Genomic DNA, 26,201 nt, shown 5'->3' on the forward strand with positions numbered 1-26,201 from the left:
TATTAATTACTTTGTCAAATCTTCGCAGGAAAAAAAAATTGATAAGCTGCTGCGAGTGATTAAGAGTGACCAAGCTAACGACCTTAATTAGTGAGTCCTTTCTCGTTACAGTTTTAGAATAATAGTCAATTATGTGGGGAAAATAGTCCGTGTCATCAGAAGAAACATTTTATCCACTTACTATTAGATTTAATCCAACATCTTATCCACTTACTATTAGATTTAATCCAACAATTTATCCACTTACTATTAGATTTAATCCAACATCTTAACCGTTTACTATCAATGATCTTCTTCTGGGTCTGGCAACCACTTCTGCTGGAGACAAAGTGCCAGCACATTCTTCCAAATAACTTGCATGTCAGGGAAAACAGACATTTTCTAAACCTTTTGTCAAGGCGTCTTATTCAATTTGGCCTGCAACAATAAACACAGAGAGAGGAACTCACTCATTCATATTTCATCTCCTGCTAAAGAGAATCCAACTTTCATGGCAGACTCGTTGGAACACAAAGACAGAAGAGGAATACAAGTCAAGAAAACCAGATCTTCCATTGGATTGACTGATATCTTTAAGTCAGTCACCAAGGTGGTACATGTCTCAGGAGGGTGTGCTCCCCGAGTCCTCAGGGTCACCAAGGTGGTCCATGTCTCAGGAGGGTGTGCTCCCCGAGTCCTCAGGGTCACCAAGGTGGTCCATGTCTCAGGAGGGTGTGCTCCCCAAGTCCTCAGGGTCACCAAGGTGGTCCATGTCTCAGGAGGGTGTGCTCCCCAAGTCCTCAGGGTCACCAAGGTGGTCCATGTCTCAGAAGGGTGTGCTCCCCAAGTCCTCAGGGTCACCAAGGTGGTACATGTCTCAGAAGGGTGTGCTCCCCAAGTCCTCAGGGTCACCAAGGTGGTACATGTCTCAGGAGGGTGTGCTCCCCAAGTCCTCAGGGTCACCAAGGTGGTCCATGTCTCAGAAGGGTGTGCTCCCCAAGTCCTCAGGGTCACCAAGGTGGTACATGTCTCAGGAGGGTGTGCTCCCCAAGTCCTCAGGGTCACCAAGGTGGTCCATGTCTCAGAAGGGTGTGCTCCCCAAGTCCTCAGGGTCACCAAGGTGGTACATGTCTCAGAAGGGTGTGCTCCCCAAGTCCTCAGGGTCACCAAGGTGGTCCATGTCTCAGAAGGGTGTGCTCCCCAAGTCCTCAGGGTCACCAAGGTGGTACATGTCTCAGGAGGGTGTGCTCCCCAAGTCCTCAGGGTCACCAAGGTGGTACATGTCTCAGAAGGGTGTGCTCCCCAAGTCCTCAGGGTCACCAAGGTGGTCCATGTCTCAGAAGGGTGTGCTCCCCAAGTCCTCAGGGTCACCAAGGTGGTCCATGTCTCAGAAGGGTGTGCTCCCCAAGTCCTCAGGGTCACCAAGGTGGTACATGTCTCAGGAGGGTGTGCTCCCCGAGTCCTCAGGGTCACCAAGGTGGTCCATGTCTCAGAAGGGTGTGCTCCCCAAGTCCTCAGGGTCACCAAGGTGGTCCATGTCTCAGAAGGGTGTGCTCCCCAAGTCCTCAGGGTCACCAAGGTGGTACATGTCTCAGGAGGGTGTGCTCCCCAAGTCCTCAGGGTCACCAAGGTGGTCGATGTCTCAGGAGGGTGTGCTCCCCAAGTCCTCAGGGTCACCAAGGTGGTACATGTCTACGAAGGGTGTGCTCCCCAAGTCCTCAGGGTCACCAAGGTGGTCCATGTCTCAGAAGGGTGTGCTCCCCAAGTCCTCAGGGTCACCAAGGTGGTCCATGTCTCAGAAGGGTGTGCTCCCCAAGTCCTCAGGGTCACCAAGGTGGTCCATGTCTCAGAAGGGTGTGCTCCCCAAGTCCTCAGGGTCACCAAGGTGGTCCATGTCTCAGAAGGGTGTGCTCCCCAAGTCCTCAGGGTCACCAAGGTGGTACATGTCTCAGGAGGGTGTGCCCCCCAAGTCCTCAGGGTCACCAAGGTGGTACATGTCTCAGGAGGGTGTGCTCCCCAAGTCCTCAGGGTCACCAAGGTGGTACATGTCTCAGGAGGGTGTGCTCCCCAAGTCCTCAGGGTCACCAAGGTGGTACATGTCTCAGAAGGGTGTGCTCCCCAAGTCCTCAGGGTCACCAAGGTGGTACATGTCTCAGGAGGGTGTGCTCCCCAAGTCCTCAGGGTCACCAAGGTGGTCCATGTCTCAGAAGGGTGTGCTCCCCAAGTCCCCAGGGTCACCAAGGTGGTCCATGTCTCAGGAGGGTGTGCTCCCCAAGTCCTCAGGGTCACCAAGGTGGTCCATGTCTCAGGAGGGTGTGCTCCCCAAGTCCTCAGGGTCACCAAGGTGGTACATGTCTACGAAGGGTGTGCTCCCCAAGTCCTCAGGGTCACCAAGGTGGTCCATGTCTCAGAAGGGTGTGCTCCCCAAGTCCTCAGGGTCACCAAGGTGGTCCATGTCTCAGAAGGGTGTGCTCCCCAAGTCCTCAGGGTCACCAAGGTGGTACATGTCTCAGGAGGGTGTGCTCCCCAAGTCCTCAGGGTCACCAAGGTGGTCCATGTCTCAGAAGGGTGTGCTCCCCAAGTCCTCAGGGTCACCAAGGTGGTACATGTCTCAGGAGGGTGTGCTCCCCAAGTCCTCAGGGTCACCAAGGTGGTCCATGTCTCAGGAGGGTGTGCTCCCCAAGTCCTCAGGGTCACCAAGGTGGTACATGTCTACGAAGGGTGTGCTCCCCAAGTCCTCAGGGTCACCAAGGTGGTCCATGTCTCAGAAGGGTGTGCTCCCCAAGTCCTCAGGGTCACCAAGGTGGTACATGTCTCAGAAGGGTGTGCTCCCCAAGTCCTCAGGGTCACCAAGGTGGTACATGTCTCAGGAGGGTGTGCTCCCCAAGTCCTCAGGGTCACCAAGGTGGTCCATGTCTCAGGAGGGTGTGCTCCCCAAGTCCTCAGGGTCACCAAGGTGGTACATGTCTACGAAGGGTGTGCTCCCCAAGTCCTCAGGGTCACCAAGGTGGTACATGTCTCAGAAGGGTGTGCTCCCCAAGTCCTCAGGGTCACCAAGGTGGTACATGTCTCAGAAGGGTGTGCTCCCCAAGTCCTCAGGGTCACCAAGGTGGTACATGTCTCAGAAGGGTGTGCTTCCCAAGTCCCCAGGGTCACCAAGGTGGTACATGTCTCAGAAGGGTGTGCTCCCCAAGTCCTCAGGGTCACCAAGGTGGTACATGTCTCAGAAGGGTGTGCTTCCCAAGTCCCCAGGGTCACCAAGGTGGTACATGTCTCAGAAGGGTGTGCTCCCCAAGTCCTCAGGGTCACCAAGGTGGTCCATGTCTCAGAAGGGTGTGCTCCCCAAGTCCTCAGGGTCACCAAGGTGGTACATGTCTCAGAAGGGTGTGCTCCCCAAGTCCTCAGGGTCACCAAGGTGGTACATGTCTCAGGAGGGTGTGCTCCCCAAGTCCTCAGGGTCACCAAGGTGGTACATGTCTCAGGAGGGTGTGCTCCCCAAGTCCTCAGGGTCACCAAGGTGGTACATGTCTCAGGAGGGTGTGCTCCCCAAGTCCTCAGGGTCACCAAGGTGGTACATGTCTCAGAAGGGTGTGCTCCCCAAGTCCTCAGGGTCACCAAGGTGGTACATGTCTCAGAAGGGTGTGCTCCCCAAGTCCTCAGGGTCACCAAGGTGGTCCATGTCTCAGAAGGGTGTGCTCCCCAAGTCCTCAGGGTCACCAAGGTGGTACATGTCTCAGAAGGGTGTGCTCCCCAAGTCCTCAGGGTCACCAAGGTGGTACATGTCTCAGGAGGGTGTGCTCCCCAAGTCCTCAGGGTCACCAAGGTGGTACATGTCTCAGGAGGGTGTGCTCCCCAAGTCCTCAGGGTCACCAAGGTGGTGCATGTCTCAGGAGGGTGTGCTCCCCAAGTCCTCAGGGTCACCAAGGTGGTACATGTCTCAGAAGGGTGTGCTCCCCAAGTCCTCAGGGTCACCAAGGTGGTACATGTCTCAGGAGGGTGTGCTCCCCAAGTCCTCAGGGTCACCAAGGTGGTCCATGTCTCAGGAGGGTGTGCTCCCCAAGTCCTCAGGGTCACCAAGGTGGTCCATGTCTCAGGAGGGTGTGCTCCCCAAGTCCTCAGGGTCACCAAGGTGGTCCATGTCTCAGGAGGGTGTGCTCCCCAAGTCCTCAGGGTCACCAAGGTGGTCCATGTCTCAGGAGGGTGTGCTCCCCAAGTCCTCAGGGTCACCAAGGTGGTACATGTCTCAGAAGGGTGTGCTCCCCAAGTCCTCAGGGTCACCAAGGTGGTACATGTCTCAGAAGGGTGTGCTCCCCAAGTCCTCAGGGTCACCAAGGTGGTCCATGTCTCAGGAGGGTGTGCTCCCCAAGTCCTCAGGGTCACCAAGGTGGTCCATGTCTCAGGAGGGTGTGCTCCCCAAGTCCTCAGGGTCACCAAGGTGGTCCATGTCTCAGGAGGGTGTGCTCCCCAAGTCCTCAGGGTCACCAAGGTGGTACATGTCTCAGAAGGGTGTGCTCCCCAAGTCCTCAGGGTCACCAAGGTGGTACATGTCTCAGGAGGGTGTGCTCCCCAAGTCCTCAGGGTCACCAAGGTGGTCCATGTCTCAGGAGGGTGTGCTCCCCAAGTCCTCAGGGTCACCAAGGTGGTACATGTCTCAGGAGAGTGTGCTCCCCAAGTCCTCAGGGTCACCAAGGTGGTACATGTCTCAGGAGGGTGTGCTCCCCAAGTCCTCAGGGTCACCAAGGTGGTACATGTCTCAGGAGGGTGTGCTCCCCAAGTCCTCAGGGTCACCAAGGTGGTACATGTCTCAGAAGGGTGTGCTCCCCAAGTCCTCAGGGTCACCAAGGTGGTACATGTCTCAGAAGGGTGTGCTCCCCAAGTCCTCAGGGTCACCAAGGTGGTCCATGTCTCAGAAGGGTGTGCTCCCCAAGTCCTCAGGGTCACCAAGGTGGTACATGTCTCAGAAGGGTGTGCTCCCCAAGTCCTCAGGGTCACCAAGGTGGTACATGTCTCAGGAGGGTGTGCTCCCCAAGTCCTCAGGGTCACCAAGGTGGTACATGTCTCAGGAGGGTGTGCTCCCCAAGTCCTCAGGGTCACCAAGGTGGTACATGTCTCAGGAGGGTGTGCTCCCCAAGTCCTCAGGGTCACCAAGGTGGTACATGTCTCAGAAGGGTGTGCTCCCCAAGTCCTCAGGGTCACCAAGGTGGTACATGTCTCAGGAGGTTGTGCTCCCCAAGTCCTCAGGGTCACCAAGGTGGTCCATGTCTCAGGAGGGTGTGCTCCCCAAGTCCTCAGGGTCACCAAGGTGGTCCATGTCTCAGGAGGGTGTGCTCCCCAAGTCCTCAGGGTCACCAAGGTGGTCCATGTCTCAGGAGGGTGTGCTCCCCAAGTCCTCAGGGTCACCAAGGTGGTACATGTCTCAGAAGGGTGTGCTCCCCAAGTCCTCAGGGTCACCAAGGTGGTACATGTCTCAGGAGGGTGTGCTCCCCAAGTCCTCAGGGTCACCAAGGTGGTCCATGTCTCAGGAGGGTGTGCTCCCCAAGTCCTCAGGGTCACCAAGGTGGTCCATGTCTCAGGAGAGTGTGCTCCCCAAGTCCTCAGGGTCACCAAGGTGGTACATGTCTACGAAGGGTGTGCTCCCCAAGTCCTCAGGGTCACCAAGGTGGTCCATGTCTCAGAAGGGTGTGCTCCCCAAGTCCTCAGGGTCACCAAGGTGGTACATGTCTCAGAAGGGTGTGCTCCCCAAGTCCTCAGGGTCACCAAGGTGGTACATGTCTCAGGAGGGTGTGCTCCCCAAGTCCTCAGGGTCACCAAGGTGGTCCATGTCTCAGGAGGGTGTGCTCCCCAAGTCCTCAGGGTCACCAAGGTGGTACATGTCTACGAAGGGTGTGCTCCCCAAGTCCTCAGGGTCACCAAGGTGGTACATGTCTCAGAAGGGTGTGCTCCCCAAGTCCTCAGGGTCACCAAGGTGGTACATGTCTCAGAAGGGTGTGCTCCCCAAGTCCTCAGGGTCACCAAGGTGGTACATGTCTCAGAAGGGTGTGCTTCCCAAGTCCCCAGGGTCACCAAGGTGGTACATGTCTCAGAAGGGTGTGCTCCCCAAGTCCTCAGGGTCACCAAGGTGGTACATGTCTCAGAAGGGTGTGCTTCCCAAGTCCTCAGGGTCACCAAGGTGGTACATGTCTCAGAAGGGTGTGCACCCCAAGTCCTCAGGGTCACCAAGGTGGTCCATGTCTCAGAAGGGTGTGCTCCCCAAGTCCCCAGGGTCACCAAGGTGGTCCATGTCTCAGGAGGGTGTGCTCCCCAAGTCCCCAGGGTCACCAAGGTGGTACATGTCTCAGGAGGGTGTGCTCCCCAAGTCCTCAGGGTCACCAAGGTGGTACATGTCTCAGAAGGGTGTGCTCCCCAAGTCCTCAGGGTCACCAAGGTGGTACATGTCTCAGAAGGGTGTGCTCCCCAAGTCCCCAGGGTCACCAAGGTGGTCCATGTCTCAGGAGGGTGTGCTCCCCAAGTCCTCAGGGTCACCAAGGTGGTCCATGTCTCAGAAGGGTGTGCTCCCCAAGTCCTCAGGGTCACCAAGGTGGTACATGTCTACGAAGGGTGTGCTCCCCGAGTCCTCAGGGTCACCAAGGTGGTCCATGTCTCAGAAGGGTGTGCTCCCCAAGTCCTCAGGGTCACCAAGGTGGTACATGTCTCAGAAGGGTGTGCTCCCCAAGTCCTCAGGGTCACCAAGGTGGTACATGTCTCAGAAGGGTGTGCTCCCCAAGTCCTCAGGGTCACCAAGGTGGTACATGTCTCAGAAGGGTGTGCTCCCCAAGTCCTCAGGGTCACCAAGGTGGTCCATGTCTCAGAAGGGTGTGCTCCCCAAGTCCTCAGGGTCACCAAGGTGGTACATGTCTCAGGAGGGTGTGCTCCCCAAGTCCTCAGGGTCACCAAGGTGGTACATGTCTCAGGAGGGTGTGCTCTCCAAGTCCTCAGGGTCACCAAGGTGGTCCATGTCTCAGAAGGGTGTGCTCCCCAAGTCCTCAGGGTCACCAAGGTGGTCCATGTCTCAGGAGGGTGTGCTCCCCAAGTCCTCAGGGTCACCAAGGTGGTACATGTCTCAGGAGGGTGTGCTCTCCAAGTCCTCAGGGTCACCAAGGTGGTACATGTCTCAGGAGAGAGGGTATGCTCCCCAAGTCCCCAGGGTCACCAAGGTGGTACATGTCTCAGGAGGGTGTGCTCCCCATGTCCTCAGGGTCACCAAGGTGGTCCATGTCTCAGAAGGGTGTGCTCCCCAAGTCCTCAGGGTCACCAAGGTGGTACATGTCTCAGAAGGGTGTGCTCCCCAAGTCCTCAGGGTCACCAAGGTGGTACATGTCTCAGAAGGGTGTGCTCCCCAAGTCCTCAGGGTCACCAAGGTGGTACATGTCTCAGAAGGGTGTGCTCCCCAAGTCCTCAGGGTCACCAAGGTGGTACATGTCTACGAAGGGTGTGCTCCCCAAGTCCTCAGGGTCACCAAGGTGGTACATGTCTCAGAAGGGTGTGCTCCCCAAGTCCTCAGGGTCACCAAGGTGGTACATGTCTACGAAGGGTGTGCTCCCCAAGTCCTCAGGGTCACCAAGGTGGTACATGTCTCAGAAGGGTGTGCTCCCCAAGTCCTCAGGGTCACCAAGGTGGTACATGTCTCAGGAGGGTGTGCTCCCCGAGTCCTCAGGGTCACCAAGGTGGTCCATGTCTCAGGAGGGTGTGCTCCCCAAGTCCTCAGGGTCACCAAGGTGGTACATGTCTACGAAGGGTGTGCTCCCCAAGTCCTCAGGGTCACCAAGGTGGTACATGTCTCAGAAGGGTGTGCTCCCCAAGTCCTCAGGGTCACCAAGGTGGTACATGTCTACGAAGGGTGTGCTCCCCAAGTCCTCAGGGTCACCAAGGTGGTCCATGTCTCAGGAGGGTGTGCTCCCCAAGTCCTCAGGGTCACCAAGGTGGTACATGTCTCAGGAGGGTGTGCTCCCCAAGTCCTCAGGGTTTTAAACTAGAAGTATCCAATGGACATAGAGTTTGTTAGGTGAGTGGAATAGATGTCTTTATCCAACCTGCCAATTGGCAAATGTTGGGGCCATCCTCTGGTTGACCCTTCACTCTGGTGAAGTCCTCACCTACTTTTGTGTTACATGGCCTTTCCTTTCAACAACACTCAGTGCAGGTTTGGGAACTGAGGAGACACATTTTTGAAGTGGAATTATTTCCCATTCTTGCTTGATGTACAGCTTAAGTTGTTCTGACTCATATTTTAGCCTGCACACATTTTCAATGTCTGGACTACAGGCAGGCCAGTCTAGTACCCACACTCTTTTAGTACAAAGCCATCTTGTTGTAACACCCGGCTTGGCATTGTCTTGCTGAAATAAGTAGGGGCGTCCATGATAACAACATATGTTGCTCCAAAAGCTGTATGTACCTTTCAGCATTAATGGTGCCTTCACAGATGTGTAATTGGCCACTAATACACCCCCATACCATCACACATGCTGACTACCACACTTTCACCCTACAACAATCACTAATACACCCCCATACCATCACACATGCTGACTACAACACTTTCACCCTACAACAATCACTAATACACCCCCATACCATCACACATGCTGACTACAACACTTTCACCCTACAACAATCACTAATACACCCCCATACCATCACACATGCTGACTACAACACTTTCACCCTACAACAATCACTAATACACCCCCATACCATCACACATGCTGACTACCACACTTTCACCCTACAACAATCACTAATACACCCCCATACCATCACACATGCTGACTACAACACTTTCACCCTACAACAATCACTAATACACCCCCATACCATCACACATGCTGACTACAACACTTTCACCCTACAACAATCACTAATACACCCCCATACCATCACACATGCTGACTACCACACTTTCACCCTACAACAATCACTAATACACCCCCATACCATCACACATGCTGACTACCACACTTTCACCCTACAACAATCACTAATACACCCCCATACCATCACACATGCTGACTACCACACTTTCACCCTACAACAATCACTAATACACCCCCATACCATCACACATGCTGACTACAACACTTTCACCCTACAACAATCACTAATACACCCCCATACCATCACACATGCTGACTACCACACTTTCACCCTACAACAATCACTAATACACCCCCATACCATCACACATGCTGACTACCACACTTTCACCCTACAACAATCACTAATACACCCCCATACCATCACACATGCTGACTACCACACTTTCACCCTACAACAATCACTAATACACCCCCATACCATCACACATGCTGACTACAACACTTTCACCCTACAACAATCACTAATACACCCCCATACCATCACACATGCTGACTACAACACTTTCACCCTACAACAATCACTAATACACCCCCATACCATCACACATGCTGACTACAACACTTTCACCCTACAACAATCACTAATACACCCCCATACCATCACACATGCTGACTACAACACTTTCACCCTACAACAATCACTAATACACCCCCATACCATCACACATGCTGACTACAACACTTTCACCCTACAACAATCACTAATACACCCCCATACCATCACACATGCTGCCTACAACACTTTCACCCTACAACAATCACTAATACACCCCCATACCATCACACATGCTGACTACAACACTTTCACCCTACAACAATCACTAATACACCCCCATACCATCACACATGGTGACTACAACACTTTCACCCTACAACAATCACTAATACACCCCCATACCATCACACATGCTGACTACAACACTTTCACCCTACAACAATCACTAATACACCCCCATACCATCACACATGCTGACTACAACACTTTCACCCTACAACAATCACTAATACACCCCCATACCATCACACATGCTGACTACAACACTTTCACCCTACAACAATCACTAATACACCCCCATACCATCACACATGCTGACTACAACACTTTCACCCTACAACAATCACTAATACACCCCCATACCATCACACATGCTGACTACCACACTTTCACCCTACAACAATCACTAATACACCCCCATACCATCACACATGCTGACTACAACACTTTCACCCTACAACAATCACTAATACACCCCCATACCATCACACATGCTGACTACCACACTTTCACCCTACAACAATCACTAATACACCCCCATACCATCACACATGCTGACTACAACACTTTCACCCTACAACAATCACTAATACACCCCCATACCATCACACATGCTGACTACAACACTTTCACCCTACAACAATCACTAATACACCCCCATACCATCACACATGCTGACTACCACACTTTCACCCTACAACAATCACTAATACACCCCCATACCATCACACATGATGACTAGAACACTTTCACCCTACAACAATCACTAATACACCCCCATACCATCACACATGGTGACTACAACACTTTCACCCTACAACAATCACTAATACACCCCCATACCATCACACATGCTGACTACAACACTTTCACCCTACAACAATCACTAATACACCCCCATACCATCACACATGCTGACTACAACACTTTCACCCTACAACAATCACTAATACACCCCCATACCATCACACATGCTGACTACAACACTTTCACCCTACAACAATCACTAATACACCCCCATACCATCACACATGCTGACTACAACACTTTCACCCTACAACAACCACTAATACACCCCCATACCATCACACATGCTGACTACCACACTTTCACCCTACAACAATCACTAATACACCCCCATACCATCACACATGCTGACTACAACACTTTCACCCTACAACAATCACTAATACACCCCCATACCATCACACATGCTGACTACCACACTTTCACCCTACAACAATCACTAATACACCCCCATACCATCACACATGCTGACTACAACACTTTCACCCTACAACAATCACTAATACACCCCCATACCATCACACATGCTGACTACCACACTTTCACCCTACAACAATCACTAATACACCCCCATACCATCACACATGCTGACTACAACACTTTCACCCTACAACAATCACTAATACACCCCCATACCATCACACATGCTGACTACAACACTTTCACCCTACAACAATCACTAATACACCCCCATACCATCACACATGCTGACTACAACACTTTCACCCTACAACAATCACTAATACACCCCCATACCATCACACATGCTGACTACAACACTTTCACCCTACAACAATCACTAATACACCCCCATACCATCACACATGCTGACTACCACACTTTCACCCTACAACAATCACTAATACACCCCCATACCATCACACATGCTGACTACAACACTTTCACCCTACAACAATCACTAATACACCCCCATACCATCACACATGCTGACTACCACACTTTCACCCTACAACAATCACTAATACACCCCCATACCATCACACATGCTGACTACAACACTTTCACCCTACAACAATCACTAATACACCCCCATACCATCACACATGCTGACTACAACACTTTCACCCTACAACAATCACTAATACACCCCCATACCATCACACATGCTGACTACCACACTTTCACCCTACAACAATCACTAATACACCCCCATACCATCACACATGATGACTAGAACACTTTCACCCTACAACAATCACTAATACACCCCCATACCATCACACATGGTGACTACAACACTTTCACCCTACAACAATCACTAATACACCCCCATACCATCACACATGCTGACTACAACACTTTCACCCTACAACAATCACTAATACACCCCCATACCATCACACATGCTGACTACAACACTTTCACCCTACAACAATCACTAATACACCCCCATACCATCACACATGCTGACTACAACACTTTCACCCTACAACAATCACTAATACACCCCCATACCATCACACATGCTGACTACAACACTTTCACCCTACAACAATCACTAATACACCCCCATACCATCACACATGCTGACTACCACACTTTCACCCTACAACAATCACTAATACACCCCCATACCATCACACATGCTGACTACAACACTTTCACCCTGAATGGTTATTTTCCTCTTTGAGTCCACAGTTTCCAAAAAGGATTTGAAATGTGGACTCGTCAGACCACAGAACACTTTTCCACTTTGCATCAGTTCATCTTAGAGGAGCTCGGGCCCTGGGTGTTGTTGATAAATGGCTGTGGCTTTGCATAGTAGAGTTTTAACTTGCACTTACAGATGTAGCGACCAACTGTAGCTACTGACAGTGGTTTTTCTGAAGTGTTCCTGAGCCCATGTGGTGATATCCTTTACACACTGATGTGGCTTTTGGATGCCTGAGGGATGGAAGGTGTGTAATATCATGGCTTACGTGCAGTGATTTCTCCACATTCTCTCAACCTTTTGATGATATTACAGAGCGTAGATGGTGAAATCCCTCAAGTCCTTGTTGAGAAATGTTGTTTTTAAACAATTTGTTGACAAAGTGGTGACCCTCGCCCCGTCCTTGTTTGTGAATGAGTGAGCATTTCATGGAAGCTGCTTTTATAGCCAATCATGGCACCCACCTGTTCCCAATTAGCCTGTTCACCTGTGGGATGTTCCCAATAAGTGTTTGATGAGCATTCCTCAAATGTTTCACTCTTTTTTTCCACTTGTGCCAGCTTTTTTGAAAAATGTGCAAATATTTGCAAAGAATAACAAAGTTCACCAGTTTGAATGTTAAATATCTTGTCTTTGCAGTCTATTCAATTGAATATAAGTTGAAAAGGATTTGTTGTATTCTCTTTTTATTTAGCATTCACACAAGCTGACTACTTCACTGCTTTTGTACGTTTGTACATTTTTATATATTTTTTTAATGAATTCTTTAATTAATACTTTTTTGTGTGTGTTGTCTATTTTTCAGTGGTTTGCTTTAAAATTCTTCAGCAGAAAGTTTAGAATGACGAAAAGTTGAAAAGTAAATATGTACATTATATTTTTCTACACTATAAATAAATGCTATTTTAGTGCAGATGATGGGCACATCTCTTGCAGAAGACTGTGGTTGAAGATCTGCTCAGTGTGTAGAGAATCTCTGGAGAATTGGCACTTTTTGAATAAAAATGTGTGAGCTCAATCATTTCACCCACAACAATTATATTGGGTACTCAATCAGTGTCTATTACATTCAAGATGACTATGATGCTCTTTTTCTCTTTCATTCACACTTGGTAAACCTGTGTCTCTTCTTACTTTTTCCCCCGTTCCAACTCACCTGCTGTTTTTCTGCTGAGCTCTGGAAAAGGAGACAGAGAAAGAAACAAACAAAGAGAGAATTAGACACACTGCTATGACTTGCATGTGCTCTACCATGCAAGTCTTCACACTTTATTGTCCATGCAAATGGCTGCCAGTGAGCACAGGCCTTCTGCATGTTCTGTACGCTGCAAAGAAGGCATGCATGTTCTGTACGCTGCAAAGAAGGCATGCATGTTCTGTACGCTGCAAAGAAGGCATGCATGTTCTGTACGCTGCAAAGAAGGCATGCATGTTCTGTACGCTGCAAAGAAGGCATGCATGTTCTGTACGCTACAAAAGAAGGCATGCATGTTCTGTACGCTGCAAAAGAAGGCATGCATGTTCTGTACGCTGCAAAGAAGGCATGCATGTTCTGTACGCTGCAAAGAAGGCATGCATGTTCTGTACGCTGCAAAAGAAGGCATGCATGTTCTGTACGCTGCAAAGAAGGCATGCATGTTCTGTACGCTACAAAGAAGGCATGCATGTTCTGTACGCTGCAAAGAAGGCATGCATGTTCTGTACGCTGCAAAGAAGGCATGCATGTTCTGTACGCTGCAAAGAAGGCATGCATGTTCTGTACGCTGCAAAAGAAGGCATGCATGTTCTGTACGCTGCAAAAGAAGGCATGCATGTTCTGTACGCTGCAAAGAAGGCATGCATGTTCTGTACGCTGCAAAGAAGGCATGCATGTTCTGTACGCTGCAAAGAAGGCATGCATGTTCTGTACGCTGCAAAGAAGGCATGTCCCTCCCAATGCAAACAGTTGAGAGGTAACCCTAGGACAGACATTGTGCCACGACATTGGACAAAGTCAAAACCTTTGCATGAAGTTAGCTGGAGACTATTGCCACCATCAACATGATACAGAGGTCTACTAAGCAGGATGTATCAGCTTGCCTCGGATAAGGATGTGTGCAGCACAAAAAGAAGACTTGAACCCCACCTCCAATCTCAAAGTGTTTAAAAAGGCAAACGTGTTGTCAATGCTAACATCCTTAACGCTTTCATCCCCAGATTTGACGGTGGTAAAAAGGCAAGCTAACGTGAATTATTATTGTTTAATGATACATTGTGATGAGTAGAAGGAGGGATGTCGAGTTGGTGACAGCTCCGTGTTGTCAATGACTGGAGATGCCGTCCATGTCCATCAATTGGCAATGCTAACTAGCGTGAACACCCGCAGATGGAAGTCAATCAGATATGCATGAAGTATTAATTCATTCCAAATGAAAACTTATGTAAGCAATTCCCCAGCATGGAATGACTTGGTCAAGTGGTCTTCAGGGGACTTGTGTGAATTGAATGGCTTCTAATCTCCCTGTTGGAGGCAAGCTTGTCTCATCTTTCAGCTGCTGGAGGGAGGAGTTCAAGCAGCTCCTTTGAAGCATGAAGACAATCACTCACCATTTCATTTCACATCCTAGTCGCTAATAATGGTCACCTAACATCGGAGCTGACATTCAAAGCCTCATCATTCAGGTGTGTAGACCACCAGCATATCAGCTGAGACAAATACTGATCGGATCCTGTGCAGCCACCACCTTACCAAGGTCCAGGTTTTATGTTGGCTTTAATGCAACACAGACCCAAAATGAACAAAAGAAAACTTTGCAGGCGACCACAGAGGTCCTCACTTTTTTCCACAGATATCATTTCCCCATGAGGTGAGTCCTTGCAAGTGAGGGTTTGGACTTATCGCTAATAGGTTCCATTTTCAAATGAGCCCCCACCTTCCTGCTGAAGGGACATGACTCCTGTGTGTGCCTCACGGGCACAGGATCAGTCCATGGGGGTCAGCAGGACTACCAGGTGGAAGGAAGACAAATGCAAAATAATATTTGACTCAAAGACATGAATTAGCTTTTAATCTTTTTCGAAGGTGAACCTCCTGGGCTTAGCCAGAGTAATGAGGGTCGTGGAGGTGATGCCCAGCATGACAGTGACCCAAAACAACAAAATTAAAGGGGTCATTATTGTCATGACCTGAGGGGTAATGTCTTATATTTTGTTAGCTACTCCCGTGGGTCCGCAGATGCCACCAGCTATTACAGTGGTTCTGACGCTACCAGGCGGTCCAGTGGGTTCTACAGACCCCACCGGTCACTTCAGTGAGTCTAATGCCACCAGCTATTTTAGTGGGTCCGCAGACGATGTGTACTCTAGTTGGTCCGCAGACTCCGCCAGCTACTCCAGTAGGTCTGACACCACCAGCTACACCAGTGGTTCCACATACACCTCCGGCTGCTCGAGTGGGTCCGCAGACGCCACCGGCTACTGTAGTGGGTCCACGGACGCCACCTGCTACTTCAGTAGGTCTGAGGCCACCAGCTACTCCAGTGGTTCTGACGCCACCAGCTATTCCAGTGCGTCTGACACCACCAGCTATTCCAGTGCGTCTGACACCACCAGCTATTCCAGTGCGTCTGACACCACCAGCTATTCCAGTGCGTCTGACGCCACCGGCAACTCCAGTGTGTCTGAGGCCACCAGCTACTACAGTGTGTCCGCAGCAACACCAACTACTCCAGTGGGTCTGACGACACCAGCTATTCCAGTGTGTCTGATACCACCAGCTATTCCAGTGGGTCTGATACCACCAGCTACTCCAGTGGTTCCGCAGCAACACCGACTACTACAGTAGGTCTGACGCCACCACCTACTCCAGTGGATCTGACGCCACCACCTACTCCAGTGGGTCTGATGCCACCACCTACTCCAGTGGATCTGACGCCACCACCTACTCCAGTGGGTCTGATGCCACCACCTACTCCAGTGGGTCTGACGCCACCACCTACTCCAGTGGATCTGACGCCACCACCTACTCCAGTGGATCTGACCCCACCACCTACTCCAGTGGATCTGACGCCACCACTTACTCCAGTGGGTCTGACCCCACCACCTACTCCAGTGGAACTGACACCACCACTTACTCCAGTGGGTCTGACGCCACCACCTACTCCAGTGGATCTGACGCCACCACCTACTCCAGTGGATCTGACGCCACCAGTTACTCCAGTGGATCTGACCCCACCACCTACTCCAGTGGATCTGACGCCACCACCTACTCCAGTGGATCTGACGCCACCACCTACTCCAGTGGGTCTGACGCCACCACCTACTCCAGTGGGTCTGATACCACCAGTTACTCCAGTGGGTCTGATACCACCAGTTACTCCAGTGGGTCTGACGCCACCACCTACTCCAGTGGGTCTGATGCCACCAGTTACTCCAGTGGGTCTGATACCACCAGTTACTCCAGTGGATCTGACGCCACCACCTACTCCAGTGGGTCTGACGCCACCACCTACTCCAGTGGGTCTGACGCCACCACCTACTCCAGTGGGTCTGACGCCACCACCTACTCCAGTGGGTCTGACGCCACCACCTACTCTAGTGGGTCTGATACCACCAGTTACTCCAGTGGATCTGATACCACCAGTTACTCCAGTGGATCTGACGCCACCACCTACTCCAGTGGGTCTGATACCACCAGTTACTCCAGTGGATCTGATACCACCAGTTACTCCAGTGGATCTGACGCCACCACCTACTCCAGTGGGTCTGACGCCACCACCTACTCCAGTGGGTCTGATACCACCAGTTACTCCAGTGGATCTGATACCACCAGTTACTCCAGTGGATCTGACGCCACCACCTACTCCAGTGGGTCTGACGCCACCACCTACTCCAGTGGGTCTGATACCACCAGTTACTCCAGTGGATCTGACGCCACCACCTACTCCAGTGGGTCTGACGCCACCACCTACTCCAGTGGGTCTGATACCACCACCTACTCCAGTGGGTCTGACACCACCACTTACTCCAGTGGGTCTGACGCCACCACCTACTCCAGTGGGTCTGACGCCACCACCTACTCCAGTGGGTCTGATACCACCAGTTACTCCAGTGGATCTGATACCACCAGTTACTCCAGTGGATCTGACGCCACCACCTACTCCAGTGGGTCTGATACCACCAGTTACTCCAGTGGCTCTGATACCACCAGTTACTCCAGTGGGTCTGACGCCACCACCTACTCCAGTGGATCTGACGCCACCAGTTACTCCAGTGGCTCTGATACCACCAGTTACTCCAGTGGGTCTGACGCCACCAGTTACTCCAGTGGCTCTGATACCACCAGTTACTCCAGTGGGTCTGATACCACCAGTTACTCCAGTGGGTCTGACGCCACCACCTACTCCAGTGGGTCTGATACCACCACCTACTCCAGTGGCTCTGATACCACCAGTTACTCCAGTGGGTCTGACGCCACCACCTACTCCAGTGGTTCTGACGCCACCAGTTACTCCAGTGGCTCTGATACCACCAGTTACTCCAGTGGGTCTGACGCCACCAGTTACTCCAGTGGCTCTGATACCACCAGTTACTCCAGTGGGTCTGATACCACCAGTTACTCCAGTGGGTCTGACGCCACCACCTACTCCAGTGGGTCTGACGCCACCACCTACTCCAGTGGATCTGACGCCACCAGTTACTCCAGTGGGTCTGATACCACCAGTTACTCCAGTGGGTCTGATACCACCAGTTACTCCAGTGGGTCTGATACCACCACCTACTCCAGTGGGTCTGATACCACCAGTTACTCCAGTGGGTCTGATACCACCACCTACTCCAGTGGGTCTGATACCACCAGTTACTCCAGTGGGTCTGACGCCACCACCTACTCCAGTGGGTCTGATACCACCAGTTACTCCAGTGGATCTGACGCCACCACCTACTCCAGTGGGTCTGACGCCACCAGTTACTCCAGTGGATCTGACGCCACCAGTTACTCCAGTGGGTCTGACACCACCAGTTACTCCAGTGGGTCTGATACCACCAGTTACTCCAGTGGGTCTGATACCACCACCTACTCCAGTGGGTCTGATACCACCAGTTACTCCAGTGGGTCTGACGCCACCAGTTACTCCAGTGGGTCTGATACCACCAGTTACTCCAGTGGGTCTGATACCACCACCTACTCCAGTGGGTCTGATACCACCAGTTACTCCAGTGGGTCTGATACCACCAGTTACTCCAGTGGGTCTGATACCACCAGTTACTCCAGCCACTCAGACAGATGACATAATTGCTGTAGATGATCTATATCTGCTGTGCACATTCAGTGTTGGATACTTCTCTTGTTGCCTTATTTCTATTTGACTTTATTAAATGTTTGGCTAGAATTTTATTAAACTAAACCAAGTTTTGTTTTAAAGAATATTAAACATTATCAGAGATGTTTATCTATGTTATGGTGGAATGTAGTTAATCATCAAATCAGCACCCAATGTTAATTAAAAAAAAGTATACATTTAGAATCGAGAATTGTTTTGCATTCAGCATCGATTCTGAATCAAATGGAATTTCTGAGGTGGCCAAAGATTGACAGCCTTATTATTCAATCCTGAGTCTACTGGCGGATATATTTATACAACTATACAGTACTTTTTATTTTATTGTATTTTTTTTATCAGAAATTGTGAGAGCAGATTTCTCTAACATACACGTGCATGTAAGAGCCAGTCTGCCCCAAAATATGACGATACAAAAAAGAAAGTAACTTACTTATTACAACTTTGGACTCCAACTGGTTAAAAATGGCAGATTTGCGCAAAACTCTTCAGGAAAACCTCATCCTCATGTATATATATGTATATATCTATCTATCTATAACTATATATATATAGATATAGATATAGATATATATATATATATACATACATATAGATATATATGTGTGTATATATATATATATATATATATATATATATATATATATATATATATATATATATATATAGATATATATATATATATCCATCCATTTTCCACCGCTTATTCCCTGTGAAGTCACGGGGGGCGCTGATGCCTCTCTCAGCTACAATCGGGCGGAAGGCGGTGTACACCCTGGACAAGTCGCCACCTCATCGCAGGGCCAACACAGACAACATTCACACTCACATTCACACACTAGGGACCATTTAGTGTTGCCAATCAACCTATCCCCAGGTGCATGTCTTTGGAAGTGGGAGGGGCCTATCCCCAGGTGCATGTCTTTGGAGGTGGGAGGGGCCTATCCCCAGGTGCATGTCTTTGGAGGTGGGAGGGGCCTATCCCCAGGTGCATGTCTTTGGAGGTGGGAGGAAGCCGGAGTACCCGGAGGGAACCCATGCAGTGACGGGGTGAACATGCAAACTCCACACAGAAATCGAACCCAGGACCTTCATATTGTGAGGCAGACACAATAGCCCCTGTCCCACCGCGCTGCCCTCCATGTAAATTCCTGTAGTTGTAAATGTGTGAATGTCTGTTTGTGATTGGCTGGCGACCAGTCCAAGCTGTACCCTCTGGACTATCAGCTGGGATAGGCTCCAGCTCAGCCCGGGACTTTAATGAGGGTAAGGGGCAGAGAAAGTTGAGAGTTTGAACTCAGATAATGAAGACAAATGCCCAGGTTCTAAAAAGAGAGACAACTATTAAGAAATGCTAAGAGAAGATAGAGTGAGTAAAGGTATAAAATAGTGTCGGTAAAATGTGGGTGACTTTGAGGCAGGTGTGCTAACCATTGAGCTGTTTGTAGTGTTGTTACTGTAAATAACCTCATCAGGAGTTTTATCGCCGGCGTCCTCTTCCATCATCCATTTTACTTATCCAGATTAGTACTTGCACTCATTTCCTCTTCCTTCATTAATTCAGCATTGATTAAAGAGCCCTGCAGCTCGTCTTACTCGCAACGGGCTTAATCGGCTTAATATTGACCACTTTTTTCTGCACGCTTTACAACACTTTGTTCTTTTATTCACATTTCCACCTCTGTGCTGGTCAACCCCTAGCCAGTGTGCTCCCTCTGCCAGTCTGTGGCCGAGTACAGACACTTATAGGCAATTTACAGCCTCCATTATTAGGCATGTTTGGGGAGGAGGGAGGAGGGAGGAGGGAGGGGGGCCGGAGCACCCGGGGAAGAGCCGTGGAGCGCCGCTCCGCTCAGATGCAATTCCCGGCACAAAAGAATGCCTGCCATCTTGTTATTGGCTGATGAAAGGGGGTCTGCGGAGCTCCATTTTCTCTGGAGACATCCTTATCAGTGGCTGCAGGAGCCGTGTGGCGCCAAGGTGTGCTATGGAGATTAGCTGGGAGATGTTACAACAAATGCAGACATGGCCGTCAATCACTGACTGCCAGGCAAGCAAGAGATCAAAATGAAGCTTCAGCCTGCAACTCAGCACACATCATTTCACGTCCTAGAAAGCACAATCCTCAGGACTGAAGTTTCCATCCCAGTCGCTGCTGGGGTGTCTGGTCTTGTTCACCTGTGGTATTCCTCAGACTCTGCCCGGCAGAAGGCGGGCCAGCTCGTCCATTGTTCAACTCCTAGTTGGTGGTGAAGACAAAAGACGGCTGGTTGTGGACGACTGAAGTGGTGGTTAAGCGTCAACCCGCCCAACAACAAAGGCGCCCCCTTTGGCTGATTTTGGGTCAGGCCGCCGCATTCCTTGTGGAAAGGACAGATTCCATCAGTCAGGGGTGTGACGGCACAGTGAATTGTCTTGTGCACCCCGGACATGATGGGCCTAGCGGTGTGGGTGTCGCAGATGTCAGTTAGTCGGCCGGCCCTTGCAAGGTGACCTGACACAGCACGACCACGTGAAGGTTCCGGGGGTCTGCGTATTGTGCTGCCTCACTGCTCTTGTGTCCTTGGGCAGGACACTACGTTGCCCTCCGGGTTGCCCACACAGGGGAGCTGGGCTGACTGAGAAACTGAACCACTCCGAGCCAGATACACAACGACTGCCCACTACTCTTGAAGAGAGACTAGGGTCAATGCAGAGACTACATTTCCCCGGTGCTACCCAACGACTGCCCACTACTCTTGAAGTGAGACTAGGGTCAATGCAGAGACTACATTTCCCCGGTGCTACACAATGACTGCCCACTACTCTTGAAGAGAGACTAGGGTCAATGCAGAGACTACATTTCCCCGGTGCTACACAACGACTGCCCACTACTCTTGAAGAGAGGCTAGGATCAATGCAGAGACTACATTTCCCCGGTGCTACACAACGACTGCCCACTACTCTTGAAGAGAGACTAGGGTCAATGCAGAGACTACACTTCCCTGCACATGCTCTATGTTGTTGTACTTGTGACAATAAAGATCACACCTCAGACATACAAACACACACAAAGTCGAATACAAATAGGGCAACAAGAGTTGTATCGCACACTTTTCTTTTGCAAAGTAAATGTGTAGAGCAGATATAGATCTTCTACATCATGGGTGTTAAACTCTGGCCCGACGTGCAATTTCATTTGGCCCTTGAGGCAGTATCAAATTAACATTTGAGCTGGCCCGCCGGTACTATACAGCAGCAGAGCCGCTGTAACACTGCATTCGGCACTAATACTCATACTTGCCAACTCTCCCGATTTTCCAACCATTCTCCCGAATTTCTCCAGATTTCCACCTGGACAACAATATTGGGGGCGTGCCTATAAGGCACTGCCTTTAGCTTTGTCTACAATATGTTGTCACGTCTGCTTTTCCTCCATACAAACAGGGTGCCGGCCAAGTCACATAATATATGCCACTTATACACACACTTCAGTGAATGCCAGCATACTTGCTCAGCAGCCATACAGGTCACACTGAGGGTGGCCGTATAAACAACTTTAACACTGTTACAAATATGCGCCGCACTGTGAACTCACACCAAACAAGAATGACAAACACATTTTGGGAGAACATCCGCACCGTAGCACAACATAGACACAACAGAACAAATACCCACAACCCCTTGCAGCACTAACTCTTCCGGGACACTACAACATGCACCCCCCCGCTACCACCCAACCCCGTCCCCCACCCCCAACCCCACCCATCTCATTGTTATTTTATTTTAAGATTTATTAGCCTGTGGAAAAATGTAATGATGATATTTACCTCAGAAGACTGCAAATATAAAAAAAACATTAAATGTTTTATTTAAATTTGATGAATTTTACCATTGATGTTTTTTTTTTTTAAGTTGATTTTGCACTGTTAACTTATATAATTATTGTTTGTTCCATATTCAGTGTTAAAGCAAATCAGTGGAGCAAACTGAGCAATAATTAACAATTTATTCATGCATTTTTTCCTGTTACTTCAAGGCTTGAATCTTTGATGCATTCATTATTGTTATTTTATTTTCAAATGTATTATTAGCCTGTGGAAAAAGTTTATTTTGATATTTATCTCAGAAGGCTGCAAATACAAAAGAGTCATTCCATTTTTATTTACATTTTATTTGATATACCATTGATATTTTTTAAATTATTATTATTATTTGAAACTGGACTTTGTATGTCACTATAAAGTTATATAAGCCTTGCTTGTTCAATATTCAATGCAAATCTGGTTTGGGTCCCTATTAAAAGGTTCATTTGTTCAACCTTGGCCCTCGGCTTTGTTCAGTTTCAAATTTCGGCCCACTCTGTGTTTGAGTTCGACACCCCTGTCCTACATCAACTCTATGATTTGTCTGAGCGGCGGGACAGCACAGATTAAGAAAACAAATTCCCGCCAGCCAAGTTATGGATGCCGGCGGGCCGGATCCGTAGTTTGGGGACCCCTGCTTCAGACAGTTGTTTTGGTTTTTAAGAGATGTTTGGGAGTTCTGGAACTTCTGTCTAGTGGAACTCTGCTGTCACCTCAAATTGTTGCACCTGTACCGCGATAGAATGAGCAGCCAAAGGTAAAGGGAACTATATAGACAGACTAAGGGGACTATAAGGGAGACCTGGACCAGACATGAGAGGAGACACGAGGACCAGGTGTCTTGATGCAGAACCGTGTCACATGGAAAACATAAGCAGAATGTGACACGAAGATATATTTCCTTCCAGTTTCAACTCCTGGATGTGATCCAGCCTGTTGTCTCAAGACTTGTAAGCAGGATTTTATGAAGAGTTCTTGTAATGGATACCAAATTGAACTTGTGGTGATTAGACTTTGAGGTCCACTACATTGTCAAGACTGAAATATTCCAAGAAGATGTTTACCTTCAGTGCAGAAGCGTCCTTTGTATTCTGTTAGAGAGCAATCACAGACCACTTCTCTGTCCACCACAGCGCAGGTGCCGCCATTCTCACACGGGTTGACGGTGCACCAGCCCTCGGACTCCAGGGACACTTTCAGACTTCCTAGGAACTGGGGTTGGGACTTGCCATATTTCAGGTCTGTGATTGTGCCCTTGAAGGGCTGCATGTTCCGCACCGTGGGCAGTGTGAGCGCGCCGCTTCGGATATCCTGAGGAACTCCGCCCAGGAACAGGTCGCTGACAATTTTCATAAACTGCCGCTGAGGACGAACCTCGTCCGCTTTGGCCTGTCCGTCCAGTGCCAGAACCGTGCGCAAGTTATACCTGCTCAGAGTTGCAAAGTGCCAGTTGTTGTCGTCCACCCTTCTGTCGGACACAAGTGTGGTTTCCGCACAGTCGATGCTGAAACGCAGCTGGAGTCGACCCTGGACCACGGACAACTGCAGAAAGTCACAATAGCCGCCGTCGTCCAAGTACAGCAGCAGTGCTTCGGAGAACTCGGTCTTGAACTGGAAGCTGAGATCGCCACGGGTGCTGGCATCCCAACGGAGGTAACGAGCCCACTGACCTGGCGTGCCTAGAAACTCTAGTCCCATACATGTGCTGAGGAACATCTGTAGTTTCATACAAAAACTCAGGAGATCCATAATTGCAAAAAAATTGCTTAATCCCAAAAAATGTTGGATTGGAACTCAATGTGGTTGGACTAACGTCCAGTGACTTTGTTCATGGTGTTTGAGGTCTACTCAGACCAACATGGTACAAAAATAGGCTTCTAAAAGACCAAGGAGAAATAGAGAAGAACAGTCGTTGCAGCTAACAGTCTTTAGGCCGATCACTCTGTTTCCACACAGGAGGTAAGGTGACTTCACACTTTAGTGCATCTGCTTTTGGTGCAAGGTCCACCTGGAAGGTCCTCCTTCATGTCGTGTAATCAGACAGGAAGCTGATCTGGGATCTGCTGGTCTCTCGCTCGTCCATCACTGCCAAAGAGAGAGAAAAAAGGGGGGGGTTACAAAGGGTCAATCTGCATCCATTCAAGCGTCCAATTGGCTTCTGGTCTACTCTGGTCTGGCTTCATTGCTTTGACAATCCTCAGAAGAAAAACAAAAACACACTTTTACCAGGACTGTGAATCCTTTGCTCAATTCAGAACCATTCTCCATTTAAAAGATTTTCTTTTAATAACATTAAACATGCACCTGGGGATAGGCCCCTCCTACCCTGGGATAGGCCCCTCCCACCTCCAAAGACATGTACCTGTGTATAGGCCGCTCCCACCTCCAAAGACATGCACCTGGGGATAGGCCGCTCCCACCTCCAAAGACATGTACCTGTGTATAGGCCGCTCCCACCTCCAAAGACATGCACCTGGGGATAGGCCCCTCCCACCTCCAAAGACATACACCTGGGGATAGGCCCCTCCCACCACCAAAGACATGCACCTGGGGATAGGCCCCTCCCACCTCCAAAGACATGCACCTGGGGATAGGCCGCTCCCACCTCCAAAGACATGCACCTGGGGATAGGCCCCTCCCACCTCCAAAGACATACACCTGGGGATAGGCCCCTCCCACCTCCAAAGACATGCACCTGGGGATAGGCCCCTCCCACCTCCAAAGACATGCACCTGGGGATAGGCCCCTCCCACCTCCAAAGACATGCACCTGGAGATAGACCCCTCCCACCTCCAAAGACATGCACCTGGGATAGGCCCCTCCCACCTCCAAACACATGCACCCGGGAATAGGCCCCTCCCACCTCCAAAGACATGCACCTGGGGATAGGCCCCTCCCACCTCCAAAGACATGCACCTGGGGAAGGCCCCTCCCACCTCCAAAGACATGTACCTGGGGATAGGCCCCTCCCACCTCCAAAGACATGCACCTGGGGATAGGCCCCTCCCACCTCCAAAGACATACACCTGGGGATAGGTTGATTGGCAACACTAAATGGTCCCTAGTGTGTGAATGTTGTCTATCTGTGTTGGCCCTGTGATGAGGTGGTGACTTGTCCAATGCAGCTGACCCCCCGCCCCACCCGCGACTCCAAAAGGGACAAGCAGTAGAAAATGGATGATTGGATGGATGGGTGCCAGTTCAAAATTTAACCTGATCAACTTCTTTATTACACAAAAGAAAACTTATGTTGTTTCATAAAATTCTAGACAAACATGTAATAATTTAAAACAGAAAGAAGGCAACAAGATTATCCAACACTGGTGTTTTGTAAAGTGAATGTGTAGCACAGATATAGATCATCTACATCTATGTAGCACAGATATAGATCATCTACATCTATGTAGCACAGATATAGATCATCTACATCTATGTAGCACAGATATAGATCATCTACATCTATGTAGCACAGATATAGATCATCTACATCTATGTAGGGCAGATATAGATCATCTACATCTATGTAGGGCAGATATAGATCATCTACACCTATGTAGGGCAGATATAGATCACCTACATCTATGTAGGGCAGATATAGATCATCTACATCTATGTAGGGCAGATATAGATCATCTACATCTATGTAGGGCAGATATAGATCATCTACATCTATGTAGGGCAGATATAGATCATCTACATCTATGTAGGGCAGATATAGATCACCTACATCTATGTAGGGCAGATATAGATCATCTACATCTATGTAGCACAGATATAGATCATCTACATCTATGTAGGGCAGATATAGATCATCTACATCTATGTAGGGCAGATATAGATCATCTACATCTATGTAGGGCAGATGTAGATCACCTACATCTATGTAGGGCA

At 49.7% G+C, this 26,201-nt stretch overlaps 1 protein-coding gene across 1 annotated transcript in view; it reads right to left on the reverse strand.

The window, feature by feature from the left end:
• The window catches only part of nrxn3a (neurexin 3a), a 198,425-nt gene that overhangs the window by 151,662 nt on the left and 20,562 nt on the right, over positions 1 to 26,201 (reverse strand). The window contains exons 2-3 of the mRNA XM_061886428.1: positions 23,375 to 24,395; positions 13,305 to 13,325 (exon numbers count right to left, since the gene is read on the reverse strand). Of these exons, the coding sequence (XP_061742412.1) occupies positions 13,305 to 13,325; positions 23,375 to 24,059 (706 nt within the window). The 5' untranslated portion in view covers positions 24,060 to 24,395. The remainder of the gene's footprint in view (positions 1 to 13,304; positions 13,326 to 23,374; positions 24,396 to 26,201) is intronic.

This window comes from Nerophis ophidion, linkage group LG24 (assembly GCF_033978795.1).
Source record: "Nerophis ophidion isolate RoL-2023_Sa linkage group LG24, RoL_Noph_v1.0, whole genome shotgun sequence".
NCBI lineage: Eukaryota > Metazoa > Chordata > Actinopteri > Syngnathiformes > Syngnathidae > Nerophis > Nerophis ophidion.